This window comes from Numenius arquata, chromosome 2 (genome assembly GCF_964106895.1).
Source record: "Numenius arquata chromosome 2, bNumArq3.hap1.1, whole genome shotgun sequence".
In the NCBI taxonomy this organism is placed as follows: domain Eukaryota; kingdom Metazoa; phylum Chordata; class Aves; order Charadriiformes; family Scolopacidae; genus Numenius; species Numenius arquata.
The window spans coordinates 131,855,706-131,869,508 of NC_133577.1; the positions used below are offsets into that span (position 1 = coordinate 131,855,706).

Below are 13,803 nucleotides of genomic sequence, written 5' to 3' on the forward strand. Positions count from 1 at the left end.
CGGCGGGGACATGGGGACCCCCAAATGCTGGCAGCAGGGACATGGGGTGCCCTGGGCGACGGTGTTGGGGACACAGGGACCCCCAAACGCCAGCAGCAGGGACACGGGGTGCCCTGGGTGATGGCAGCGGGGACACAGGGACCCCCAAATGCTGGTGGCGGGGACATGGGGACCCCCGAGTGGTGGCACCAGGGACACGGGGTGCCCTGGGTGACAGTGTTGGGGACACAAGGACCCCCAAATGCCGGCAGCAGGGACACGGGGTGCCCTGGGTGACAGTGTTGGGGACACAGGGATCCCCAAATGCCGGCAGCAGGGACACGGGGTGCCCTGGTGCCAGTGGGGGGGTTACAGGGACCCCCTAGTGATGACACCAGGGACACGGGGTGCCCTGGGTGATGGCGGCGGGGACATGGGGACCCCCGAGTGCCGGCAGCAAGGACACGGGGTGCCCTGGGCGACGGTGTTGGGGACACAGGGACCCCCAAATGCCAGCAGCAGGGACACGGGGTGCCCTGGGTGATGGCAGGGGGGACATGGGGACCCCCGAGTGATGGCGGAGGGGACACGGGGTGCCCTGGTGCCAGTGTCGGGGACACGGGGACCCCCGGGGACAGCGGGGTCCCCGAGGTGGCAGTACCAGGGTGACAGTGCCCGCTGGCCCCCCCATGCCACCCTCGTGCCACCCCCATGTCCCCCCCCAGCACCGGGGATGGAACTGGGGACCCCCATGGCCCCCATGGCCCATCTCGGGGACCCCCCAGCACCCGGTTTCACAGGGATTTGGGGGGGGGGGGGGGGGGCTCTATTTTTCTGCTGTTTTGCCCGGGTTTGGTAAAATCTGGGAAGGTTTTTTGGGTTTCGCTCTTTATTCCCGGTTTTTATGGCTCCGGCTCATCTTTGCTGGGGGGGGGGGGGGGGCTCCTTCTTCCTTTCTCCCCCCCCCAGCACCTCTGCACTCTCCCCCCACCCCCATCCTCACCCCCGGGGTGCTGGGGGGGTCGAGGGGGGGCCTGGGGGGGGGTTGGGGTCAAAGTGACATTATTTAAGCGCTTGGCTTTAATATGAGCCTTAAATTCCAGCACTCGGGGGGGGGAAGGGGGGGTGCGGGGAAATGGGGGGGTTCACTGTGATGGGGGGTGAGGGGTGATGGGGGGGTGCGGGGGGGGTGCAGTGTGATGGGGGGTGAAGGGTGGGGGGGGTGAAGGGTGATGGGGGGGTGCGGGGGGGTTCAGTGTGATGGGGGGGTGCAGTGTGATGGGGGGTGAAGGGGGGGGTTCAGTGTGATGGGGGGGTGCAGTGTGATGGGGGGTGAAGGGTCGGGGGGGTGCAGGGTGATGGGGGGGGTGAAGGGTGACGGGGGGGGGTGACAGTGCAGGCGGGGGGGAAGGGTGACAACGCCAGGCCAGGCCCCCCCCCCCCCCCCCCCCCCCCTCACCTGCCACCCACCCCCGCACCAGTTTTGGGGGGAAAAGGGGACATTTCAGGCACCGGAGACGCTGCCACTCGACGCCCGCTGCCACCCGCCCCACGGCCACCCCACGGCGGGTCCCCGTCCCCCCCCATCCCCTCAGACCCCCCCCCCCCCCCCAGGAGCGGAGCGGGGGCCGCGCGGCAGCTGCGGCATCCCGTGATTAAAACCTATAGGCTCGTTAAGGCTAATTTCTATGGCAACAGCCCCCCCTCCCCACCCCCCCGGCGGGCACGTGCCAAGTGTGCCCCGTCAGCCACCCCCCCACCCCCCCGAGAGCCGGATGGGGCACCCCACGGCGCTGGGGGTCCCCAGGAGCCCCCCACTCTCCCAGCCGGGGTGGGGGCGGGTTGGGGTGCTCACGGGGCGGGGGGGGAATGCTCCTGGAGCCCCCCCCCGGAGGCTCCGTTCTGGGGACACGGTGGGACACGGCGGGAGGATCCCCCCCCCAGGGTGGCAAATCGGGAGGGGGGGTGGCGGTGCCCACCCGTGTCCCCCGTGTCCCCGGGGACGTGGCTGGGAGAGGGTCCCCCCGACCCAGACTGGGGTTTGGGGGCCCCTACCCCATAGCCTCCCAGTCCCACAGCCCCCAGCCCCACAGCTCCGCAGCCCTGCAGCCCCCCAGTCCTGCAGCCCCCAACCCCCTAGATCCCAGTCCTGCAGCCCCCAGCCCCACAGCATCACAGCCCCCAGCCCCACAGATTCCAGCCTCGCAGCCCCCAGCCCCACAGATCCCAGCCCCACAGCCCCCCAGTCCTGCAGCATCACAGCCCCCAGCCCCACAGCCCCACAGACCTGCAGCCCCCAGCCCCCTAGATCCCAGTCCTGCAGCCCCCAGCCCCACAGCATCACAGCCCCCAGCCCCACATTCCCGCAGCCCCCTGCCCCACAGGTCCCAGCCCCACAGTCCCCAGACCCGCAGCATCACAGCCCCCAGTCCCCCAGTCCCGCAGCCCCACATCAGCACCACATCCCCGCAGCCCCCTGCCCCACAGCCCCCCCCCCTGGGGACACCCACCCTCCCCATGGGGCAGACGGCAGCAGGAGGCGGTGGCTCCTGGGGGACCCGCCACCTTGTCCCTGTCCCCACTGTCCCCCCCCCAGGGGGACATGGCTGTAGCCCTTCCCTCCGCGGCAAAGCCCTCGCAAGACCCCGACTCCAGGGGGGGGTGACAGGGACATTGGCACGGGGTCCCCCCGCCCCGCCCCGAGTCATTAGGAACTGCCTATTTGCATAAAGACTTGAGCAACTGCCGGGGGCTGATTTGCATAAGGAACTGCACTCCCCCCACCCCCCACCCCCCCCCCCCCGCTTAATTGGCCTTTTTGGGTTGGATCCTCCCAAATTGGGTTAACGCCGAAGCGGGTCAGTTGGGTGACACCGTGAGGCTGGCAATGAGGGACCCCCCCCCTCTTTGTCCCATACGGGGTCCCCCCAGGGCTGGGAAAACCTCTCGGCAGGCAGGGATACGGGCAGGGATACGGGCAGGGATACAGGGATGCAGGCAGGGATAGAGGCAGGGATACAGGCAGGGATGCAGGCAAAGATGCAGGCAGGGATAGGGCAGGGATATGGGCAGGGATATGGGCAGGGATGCGGGCAGGGATAGGGCAGGGATGCAGGCAGGGATACAGGCAGGGATACGGGCAGGGATAGGGCAGGGATAAGGCAGGGATACGGGCAGGGATATGGCAGGGATACAGGCAGGGATACAGGGATGCAGGCAGGGATAGAGGCAGGGGTGCGGTGCAGGCAGGGATAGAGGCAGGGACACAGGCAGGGATACAGGCAGGGATACGGGCAGGGATACAGGCAGGGATACAAGGATGCAGGCAGGGATAGAGGCAGGGGTGCAGGCAGGGATAGAGGCAGGGGACACAGGCAGGGATACGGGCAGGGATACGGGCAGGGATGCGGGCAAAGATGCAGGTAGGGATATGGGCAGGGATATGGGCAGGGATGCGGGCAGGGATAGGGCAGGGATGCAGGCAGGGATACAGGCAGGGATACGGGCAGGGATACAGGCAGGATAGGGCAGGGATACAGGCAGGGATAGGGCAGAGTCTCTGCCTGCTCCGCAGAGCTGCGGCCTCCAGGGCTGCCGCAAAGTGCTGACGCAGCACCTGGAGCCTCTAATTAAAGCCGTAATGATAAAGGGAAAATGTGGGCTACGAGGCAATCCATAAGGGAACAGCCCCCCCCCGGCCTGCGGGGGGGGGTGGGATGCTCACAGTGGGACTAAGCTCCCCATGGGGCCAAGCCGGGTCCAGCCCCACAGATTTCAGGGGGGAAGAGGGGGACAGGGAGGGCAGAAGACGCCCATCGCTTTGCTCCCCATCAGCGAGGGGAGGGGGGAAGCACACACCCCCCCCTCCCCAAAAAGCTCCTACAATTTGGGCTTGCGGGGGGAAATGAGGATGAGAAGGGCTGGGGGGGGCAGGAAACTGGGTACCAGCACCCAGGGAAGGGGGAATGGGGGTGCCCGTGGGAGGGGACCCCCATCCCGGGTTGTTCGGGTGGCTGTGGGGTGGGTGTCCTGTCCCGGGGGGGGTGCTGGGTACCGGTGATGGAGAGGGACCCCCTTGTCCCCGCCACTCAGCTGCCCCCACCCCCCCCAACGCACCAACGGTCATTAAGCCTCGGCCGTGCCAGGGCAGCGCCGGAGCAGCCAGCAGTGCCAGCCTGGGGGGGGGGGTTGCTGGCAGAGCCCAGCTTGTGTCACTCCCCCCCCCGGAGTTTGCATGGGCATCGGTGCCGGGGCATCCCCAGAGGGCTGGTATTGGCACTGCACGGCATGGCATGGCATGGAATGGCACAGCACGGCATGGCATGGCATGGCATGGCATGGAATGGCACAGCATGGCATGGCACAACATGGTACAGTACGGCATGGCACGGTATGGAATGGCACAGCATGGTACAACATGGCATGGCACAATGTGGCACAGCATGGCATGGCACAACATGGCACGGCACATTGGCATAACATGGCACAACATCGTACAACATGGCATGGCATGGCATGGCATGGCATGGCATGGCATGGCATGGCATGTAACGGCGTGGCATGTCACAGCACAGCATGGCACAACCTGGCACATATGGCATGGCACAGCACAACACAGGATGGCACTGTGCCATGCTGGATGGCATGGCACAGCCTGGCACAGCACAACACAACGTGGCACGGCACAACATGGCATAACACGGCACAGCATGGCATGACATGGCATGACACAGCACAGCATGGCACGGCCATGGCACATCATGGTATGGCACAACATGGCATGCCATAATGTGGCACAGCACGGCATGGCACAGCATGGCATGGCACAATATGGCACAACATGGCATGGCACAACATGGCACGGTGTGACATGGCGCAACATGGCATGGCATGGCATGGCACAATATGGCATGGCACAGCACAACACGGGATGGCACTATGGATGGCATGGCACAGCCTGGCACAGCACAACACAGTGTGGCATGGCACAACATGGCATAACATGGCACGGCATGGCATAACATGGCATGGCATGACATGGCAAGACACAGCACAACATGGCATGGCATGCACAACATGGCATGCCATAATGTGGCACAGCACGGCATGGCACAGCATGGCATGGCACAATATGGCACGGCATGGCACTGTGGTGGCATGGCATGGCACAACTTGGCATGACATGGCACGGCTTGGCATAACATGGCATGGCGCAACATGGCATGGCATGGCATGGCACGGCACGGCACAACATGGCATGGCACGGCATGGCAGAGCATGGCATGGCACAGTATGGCACAGCATAGCACAGGATGGCATGGCATGGCACAGGATGGCACAGCATAGCACAGGATGGCACGGCACAGCATGGCATGGCACGGCATGGCAGAGCATGGCATGGCACAGTATGGCACAGCATAGCACAGGATGGCATGGCATGGCACAGCATGGCACAGCATAGCACAGGATGGCATGGCATGGCATGGCACAGCATGGCACAGGATGGCATGGCATGGCACAGCATGACATGACATGGTACAACATAGCACAGGATGGCACGGCATGGCACGGGATGGCACGGCACGGCTCTGCCAGCTTTCCAGCTCTCTCCGGCAGCTCCGCTGGGCTGAGTGGGGACGGTGGCGGCTGGTCCCGTGCCACCACCCCCTCCTTGGCACAGGGCTCCCGTGGCCACAGGCCAGCGGTGACCCAGCGCCGTGCCAGCTCCATCCCGGGGAGGTGTGGGGGGGGGGTGACACACGCTTGGGGACAGGCTGCGAACACGCACAGAGCCGGGTGCCATCGCCTGCCAACCCCCCCCCCCCCCCCCCCCCCCCCGGGGGACACACCGAGGAGCTTGTCCCCGATGTCACCTCCTGTCCCCGTCCCCTGCTTCCTGCGTTAAACCCCCGTGTTTGAAGTCACAAGTGAAAGAGGTGAGGAAAGAAATCAAATGAAAAAGGAATAAAAAAATAAAAGTCCCTTTTTTGCCCAGTTCCTGGAGGATTCGAGCGTCCAGTGACCGGGGGTTTTGGGGACAAAACCCTTCAAAGGGCGGGAGGGGCCTGGGGGGGGGGCGGGGGGGGACACGGGGAGGAGGGGGTGCTGGTGCCCGGGGGTGTGCGGGGAGGGGGAGCCCCCCCCTCTGAAAATACAGGCCTGACCCCAATCTAAAAACACGGCTGGGCACCCATCGCTGGGGGGGGGACACGGCAGGGAACTGCTGCAGTGCAGAGAGAGCGGGGGCACGGGGAGCCGGGGGGGGCTGGCAGGAGGTGGGGGGGCTTGGGGACCTGGCAGGAGGTGGGGGACCTGGCAGGAGGTGGCAGTGGGTGGCAGAGGCTGGGGGGGGCTGGCAGGGGGGGGCTGGGGGAACTTGGGGACCTGGCAGGAGGTGGCAGTGGGTGGCAGAGGCTGGGGGGGGCTGGCAGGGGGGGGCTGGGGGAACTTGGGGACCTGGCAGGAGGTGGCAGTGGGTGGCAGAGGCTGGGGGGGGCTGGCAGGGGGGCTGGGGGGACTTGGGGACCTGGCAGGAGATGGGGGGGGGGGGTCTGGCAGAGGCTGGCAGGGGCTGGGGGGCTCCAGGAGTGACTTGGGGACCTGGTGGGGGCTGACAGGGGGTGACAGAGGCTGGGGGGGGGGCTGGCAGGCACTGGGGGGACTTGGGGACCTGGCAGGGGATTGGGGGGGGGGGGATAATAGGGGGGGGTGGCAGATGTTGGCGCACCCCTCACCCCAGAATGTCCCCGAGGGACATTTGGGTCCTGACCCCCAGCAGAGGCTCCCCTGAATCACCCCATTTGCACCCCAAAATGCAGAGCTGGTGGCGAGGGGCTCGTCCTGCCCTCGCTCCGAGGCATGCCCCCCCCCCCCATGGCAGTGCCATGCCGTGCCACGCCGGCTTTGGAAGCCATCCATTAAGGCATGAGCCAATCCAGACACCCCCCCCCCCCCCCCGCCCTGTCCCCTGGGACCCCCGGCCAGCCCCCCAGGAAAACCAGCAGCAGGGTGGCAAGCTGCTGGGGGTGACCCGTAGCCGTGCCCACAGTGCCAGCCCAGCTCAACCCTGCCCCCCCCCACCCCCCCGGTGCTACTGGCATCGCCCCCCCCCCCCCCCCCATGTCCCCATGTCCCCCAGGCCACCGCCATGTGCCACGGCCATCCCTGGAGCCACGGGAGGGGACCGTCCCATCGCTGCCACCCCACCCCAGGGCTGCCTGTTTTGGGCGGGGGGGACGGGACACACAAAGAGGAGGAGGTGGGGGGAGCAGGGACACCCCCCCCCCCCCCCCCCCCCACGCCGGTGGCTGCCAGCGCCGGGAGCCGGGCAGCGCGGAGCCGGCAGCTGCGGCTTTGTTAGAGCCCCCATCGAAATTCCACGTGCATCCAGGCCCAGATGGGGCCAAACATTGATGGGGAAGGAGAAACGCGGGTGGGGGGGGGTGGGGGGGGGGGGTGTGCAGTGGAGCCGCAGCGTGGGGGGGGGAACGACACACAAAAAAACCCCACACTGTGCCATCCCGGCACCCCCTCTGCCCCCCATCACCGGCACCCAGGGGCTCAGGATCAATTTTCCCACGGGACTGGGAGGTGCTGGGGGGGGGGTTGTAAAAGCCACAGTGGTGTTGGGGGGGGCGGCCCCCCCCCCCCCCCCCGCCCCAGCCAAGCGAGCAAAGGTAATGGGATGTGACAGGCCCTGGCTGTTGGGGGGGGGGGGGGGCAGAGCCTCCAGGATGTGCTAAGGAAGCAGAGCGATGCCCCCGGGACCCGGGTCAGCAGTTTCCAGCAGCCGGACGCACGCCGCAGCACGCCGAGGGGGGACGGACGTGCCTGCCCTGTCCCCGTGTCCGCACGTCCCCCTGTCCCCGCGTCCCCGTGTCCTCACATACCCCGTGGTCCCTGTGTCCCCAAACCCACCAACCTGCGGCGCTTTGGGTGGGCGCAGGCTCTCGCCGCTCCCGACCCCCACCGCCGGCTGCGTCGCCCTGCACCCGCAGCCACGTCTGCATCCGCGAGCACATCATCTGCATCTGGGACCACAGCCACATCTGCATCCACATCTGCATCCATGGCCACATCTGCATCTGGGACCACAGCCACATCTGCATCCACATCTGCATCCACGGCCACATCTGCATCTGGGACCACAGCCACATCTGCATCCACATCTGCATCCACGGCCACAGCCACATCTGCATCTGTGACCACATCTGTATCCACAGCCACATCTGCATCCGTGTCCACATAGACATCCGGGCCCACATCTGCATCTGGGCCCACATCTGCATCCATATCCACATCTGCATCCTCATCCACAACTTCATCCATATCTGCATCCATGCCTACATCCGCATCCACATCCACAACTGCATCCACGTCCACATCTGCATCCACATCTGCATCCACAGCCACATCTGCATCCGTGCCCACGTCCAAATCTGCATCCACATCTGCATCTGTAACCACATCTGCATCCACATCCACATCCACAACTGCATCCACGTCCACATCTGCATCCACAGCCACATCTGCATCCGTGCCCACATCAACATCTGCATCTGTACCAACATCTGCATTCACATCCGCATCCGCATCCACATCTGCATCTGCGCCCACATCTGCATCCACAGCCAGAACTGCATCCACATCTGCATCTGTGACCAAATCTGCATCCACATCTGCATGCACGACCACAACTGCATTCACAGTCACATCTGCATCCGTGCCCACATCCACATCTGCATCTGTACCAACATCTGCATTCACGTCCGCATCCACACCCACATCTGCATCCGTGCCCACATCTGCACCCGCAGCCACATCTACATCCGTGCCCACAACTGCATCCATGGCCACATCTGCATCCACATCTGCATCTATGGCCAAAACTGCATCCGTGCCCACATCCGCATCCACAGCCACCGCCGCGTCTGTGTCCACATCTGCATCAACAGCCACATCTGCATCCACATCTGCATCCACAGCCACACTGTTGACTCAGCCCCCCATTCCTGCCTCAGCCCCCCATTCCTGCCCCAAATCCCCCTCCTCCCGCTCCAGCCCCCCCATTCCTGCCTCAGCCCCCCATTCCTGCCCCAAATCCCCCTCCTCCCGCTCCAGCCCCCCCATTCCTGCCTCAGCCCCCCACTCCTGTTCCAAATCCCCCTTCCTCTTGCCTCAGCCCCCCTATTCCTGCCCCAACTCCCCTTCCTTCTGTTCCAGCACCCCCATTCCTGTCCCAGCTCCCCTCATTCCTGCCCCAGCACCCCCATTCCTGCCCCAGCTCCCCTCATTCCTGCCCCAGGCCCCCCATTCCTATCTCAGTCCCCCCATTCCTGCCCCAACTCCCCCATTCCTGCCTCAGCTCCCTCCATTCTTGCCTCAGCACCCCCCCATTCCCACCCCAGCCTCCCATTCCTATCTCAGTCCCCCCACTCCTGCCTCAGCACCCCCAATTCCTCCCCCAGCACCTCTTCATTCCTGACCCAGGCCCCCCCCTTCCTATCCCAGCCCCCCCCATTACTGCCCCAGCACCCCCATTCTTGCCCCCAGCTCCCAGGCTGGGACAAGAGGAAGGTGCCACCTCTCCACATGCACCCCCATAGTGAATCCCTACCCTGCACCAGGAGCCCCCCACTTGCCCCCAGGGGTGGGGGGGGTGGGGGCTCCTTTATTCACACCAGGCTATAAGCAGCAGCGCTTAAACCCCCCCCCAAAAGCGAAGGGCACCCCCAGCTGCGAGCGGCCACAGCACAGGAGCATCGGCACCCCCTCACCGCGCCGTGCCGGATCCCACCATCCACCACCACAAACTGGGCAAAGATTGGAGGGGGAGGCCGAGCTCCCAAACCCTGCCACCCCCCATCCACAGGGAATTACCGGCATAGAAGCCGGCGAAGGGCTGAGGGGAGAGAAGGGGGGAAGAGCAAAGTCATCTGTGCATAAATCGCCGAGTTTTCTCTTGACAGTCACTCGGGGAGGTGGCTAAAGGCTGCGCAGGGGCATTGGGGGGGCTGGGGGGGGGTGGAGGTTGTTTTTTGGTTTGTTTTTTTTATCCTATATTGAAATTATGAATCACGGAGTGATTACCCCAAAATGGATCTCACGCTCCGGTGACACCGAAGTTTCAATCAGAGGAGTCCCCGGAGTTTTAATATCGAGAGACCTTAATGAGAGCGCATTGAAAGCAAAGGCCGGGGGGGGGAGGAGGAAACGGGAGGCGAAGCCCTTGGCTCGCTCGGCGAGCCCCCAAGCCCGGCCACGGCACTCGCCTTCCCCACCCCCCCTCCACCCAGGAAAAATGGGCAGGAAAAGCAGGAATCAGCACCCAACCCTGCCGGGAGCTGCCCTGGCGGGATCGCCGGGCGCCTGGCTACTTTCTCCTTCAGAAGATCAAAAGAAAGTAATTTTCAGGGTCTTTTTTTTTTTTTTCAGCTGAGAAGATAAAGCGGCTCCCCGGCGGGGCAATTTATGTAATTATTATTAGCCGAGGCCATGCGAGGTCGCCGGCCGCCCCCGCCGAGCGGGACCCTGCGGCGCTGCTAGCAGCCGGCCTGCCGACGGGCCCCGCGCCGGTGCCGTGGAGGTGCCGCGGCCGCGCCGGCGTTCGTCCACCCGGCGTCCGTCACCCATCTGCCACGCGCCCGCCACGCATCCCTTCTGCGCCAGCTGCGGGGCATCCCCCTCGCATCGCCCCCGCATCTGCTGTGCTGCTGTGCGACCCACATGTCCCTGTGCATCCACCCTGCACCCCCTGGGCATCACCCTGCATCCTCTGAGCATCCATCCTGCATCCCTGGGCATCACCCTGCATCCCTGGGCGTCACCCTGCATCCTCTGAGCATCCATCCTGCATCCCTGGGCGTCACCCTGCATCCCTGGGCATCCATCCTGCATCCCTGGGCATCACCCTGCATCCTCTGAGCATCCATCCTGCATCCTCTGAGCATCCACCCTGCACCCCCTGGGCATCACCCTGCATCCCCTGGGCGTCACCCTGCATCCCTGGGCGTCACCCTGCATCCTCTGAGCATCCATCCTGCATCCCTGGGCATCCCCCTGCATCCCCTGGGCGTCACCCTGCATCCCTGGGCGTCACCCTGCATCCTCTGAGCATCCATCCTGCATCCCTGGGCATCACCCTGCATCCCTGGGCATCCATCCTGCATCCCTGGGCATCACCCTGCATCCCTGGGCATCCCCCTGCATCCCTGGGCGTCACCCTGCATCCTCTGAGCATCCATCCTGCATCCCTGGGCATCACCCTGCATCCCTGGGCATCCACCCTGCATCCCTGGGCATCACCCTGCATCCCTGGGCATCTCCCTGCATCCCTGGGCATCACCCTGCATCCTCTGAGCATCCACCCTGCATCCCTGGGCATCACCCTGCATCCCTGGGCGTCACCCTGCATCCTCTGAGCATCCATCCTGCATCCCTGGGCATCACCCTGCATCCCTGGGCATCCACCCTGCATCCCTGGGCATCCACCCTGCATCCCTGGGCATCCCCCCTGTATCCCTGGGCATCCCCCTGCATCCTCTGAGCATCCATCCTGCACCCCCTGGGCATCACCCTGCATCCTCTGAGCATCCACCCTGCATCCCTGGGCATCACCCTGCATCCCTGGGCATCTCCCTGCATCCCTGGGCATCCACCCTGCATCCCTGGGCATCCCCCTGCATCCCTGGGCGTCACCCTGCATCCTCTGAGCATCCATCCTGCACCCCCTGGGCATCACCCTGCATCCTCTGAGCATTCACCCTGCATCCCTGGGCATCCATCCTGCATCCCTGGGCATCACCCTACATCCTTGTGCATCCACCCTGCATGCCTGTGCATCCGCTGTGCATCCCACACGTCCCTGGGCATCCATACTGCATCCCTTGGGCATCCCCCTGCATCTGCTCTGCTGCTGCTGTGCATCTCGCACATCTCCTGGGCATCCCCCCCGCATCCCCAGTGCATCCCTGTGCATCCACCCTGCATCTACTCTACATCCTCTGTGCATCCTCCCCGCATCCCCGGGCATCACCCTGCATCCTCTGAGCATCCATCCTGCATCCCCAGTGCATCCCTGTGCATCCCCCTGCATCCTCTGAGCATCCATTCTGCATCCCCAGTGCATCCCTGTGCATCCCCCTGCATCCTCTGAGCATCCCTGGGCATCACCCTGCATCCTCTGTGCATCCCTGTGCATCCCCCCTGCATCCTCTGAGCATCCCTGTGCATCCCTGGGCATCCATCCTGCATCCTCTGAGCATCCCTGGGCATCCCCCCTGCATCCTCTGAGCATCCCTGTGCATTCCTGGGCATCACCCTGCATCCTCTGAGCATCCCTGTGCATCACCCTGCATCCTCTGAGCATCCCTGTGCATCCCCGTGCATCCCCCCTGCATCCTCTGAGCATCCCTGTGCATCCCTGTGCATCCCCCCTGCATCCTCTGAGCATCCCTGTGCATCCCTGGGCATCCATCCTGCATCCTCTGAGCATCCCTGGGCATCCCCCCTGCATCCTCTGAGCATCCCTGTGCATCCCTGGGCATCCATCCTGCATCCTCTGAGCATCCCTGTGCATCACCCTGCATCCTCTGAGCATCCCTGTGCATCCCTGGGCATCCATCCTGCATCCTCTGAGCATCCCTGTGCATCCCTGGGCATCCATCCTGCATCCTCTGAGCATCCCTGTGCATCCCCCTGCATCCTCTGAGCATCCCTGAGCATCCCTGGGCATCCCCCTGCATCCTCTGAGCATCCCTGGGCATCCATCCTGCATCCTCTGAGCATCCCTGTGCATCCCCCCTGCATCCTCTGAGCATCCCTGTGCATCCCTGGGCATCCATCCTGCATCCTCTGAGCATCCCTGTGCATCCCCGTGCATCCCCCCTGCATCCTCTGAGCATCCCTGTGCATCCCTGGGCATCCATCCTCCATCCTCTGAGCATCCCTGTGCATCCCCCCTGCATCCTCTGAGCATCCCTGTGCATCCCTGGGCATCCATCCTGCATCCTCTGAGCATCCTCTGAGCATCCGCTCTCCTTCTGCTGTGCATCTGCCCTGCATCTACCCCACATCCCCTCTCTATCTGCCACATCCCCCCTGCAGCCCCCCCTGCATCTGCTGTGCTTCTGCCACACATCCCCCCTGCATCCCCCCTGCATCCCCCCTGCATCCTCAGAGCATCCCCCCTGCACCTGCCACACATCCCCCCTGCATCTGCTCTGCTTCTGCTGTGTGTCCACCCTGCATCTGCTGAGCATCCATCACGCCTCCACCACCAATCCACCACACACCCGCTGCGCGTCCGCCCTGCATCTGCTGAGCATCCCCCACCACCTATCTATCACAGAATCCCAGAATCCCGGAATGATGTGGGGCTGGCAGGGACCTCTGGAGAGCACCCAGTCCAACCCCCTGCCAGAGCAGGGTCACCCAGAGCACGTCCCACAGGAACGGCTCCAGGGGGGTTGGAATGTCTCCAGAGAAGGAGACTCCACCACCTCTCTGGGCAGCCTCTGCCAGGGCTCTGACACCCTCACAGCAAACAAGGTCCTCCTCATGGTCAGATGGAGCTTCCCATGTCCCAGTTTGTGCCCGTTCCCTCTTGTCCTGTCCCTGGGCACCACTGGAAAAAGATTGGCCCCATCCTCGGGACACCCACCCTTTAGAGAGAAGCCACCCGTCGCCTTTCCCCCTGCAGGGAGGGGACATTTAGAGCCAGAGCAAACACAAGACCTCGGCGATTTACAGACCAGCTCCAGACGCTCTCGGTCCCCCCCCGGTGTGTGACGGTGGCCCGTGCCCGCCCCCCCTGTCCCAACACCG

General features: G+C 64.6%; 1 protein-coding gene across 1 annotated transcript in view; it reads right to left on the reverse strand.

The window, feature by feature from the left end:
* Nucleotides 1-7,860: 7,860 nt before the first annotated feature.
* SND1 (staphylococcal nuclease and tudor domain containing 1) overlaps nucleotides 7,861-13,803 on the reverse strand; it is a 121,786-nt gene continuing 115,843 nt past the window's right edge. The window contains exons 17-18 of the mRNA XM_074167786.1: nucleotides 9,859-9,880; nucleotides 7,861-8,951 (exon numbers count right to left, since the gene is read on the reverse strand). Of these exons, the coding sequence (XP_074023887.1) occupies nucleotides 7,861-8,951; nucleotides 9,859-9,880 (1,113 nt within the window). The remainder of the gene's footprint in view (nucleotides 8,952-9,858; nucleotides 9,881-13,803) is intronic.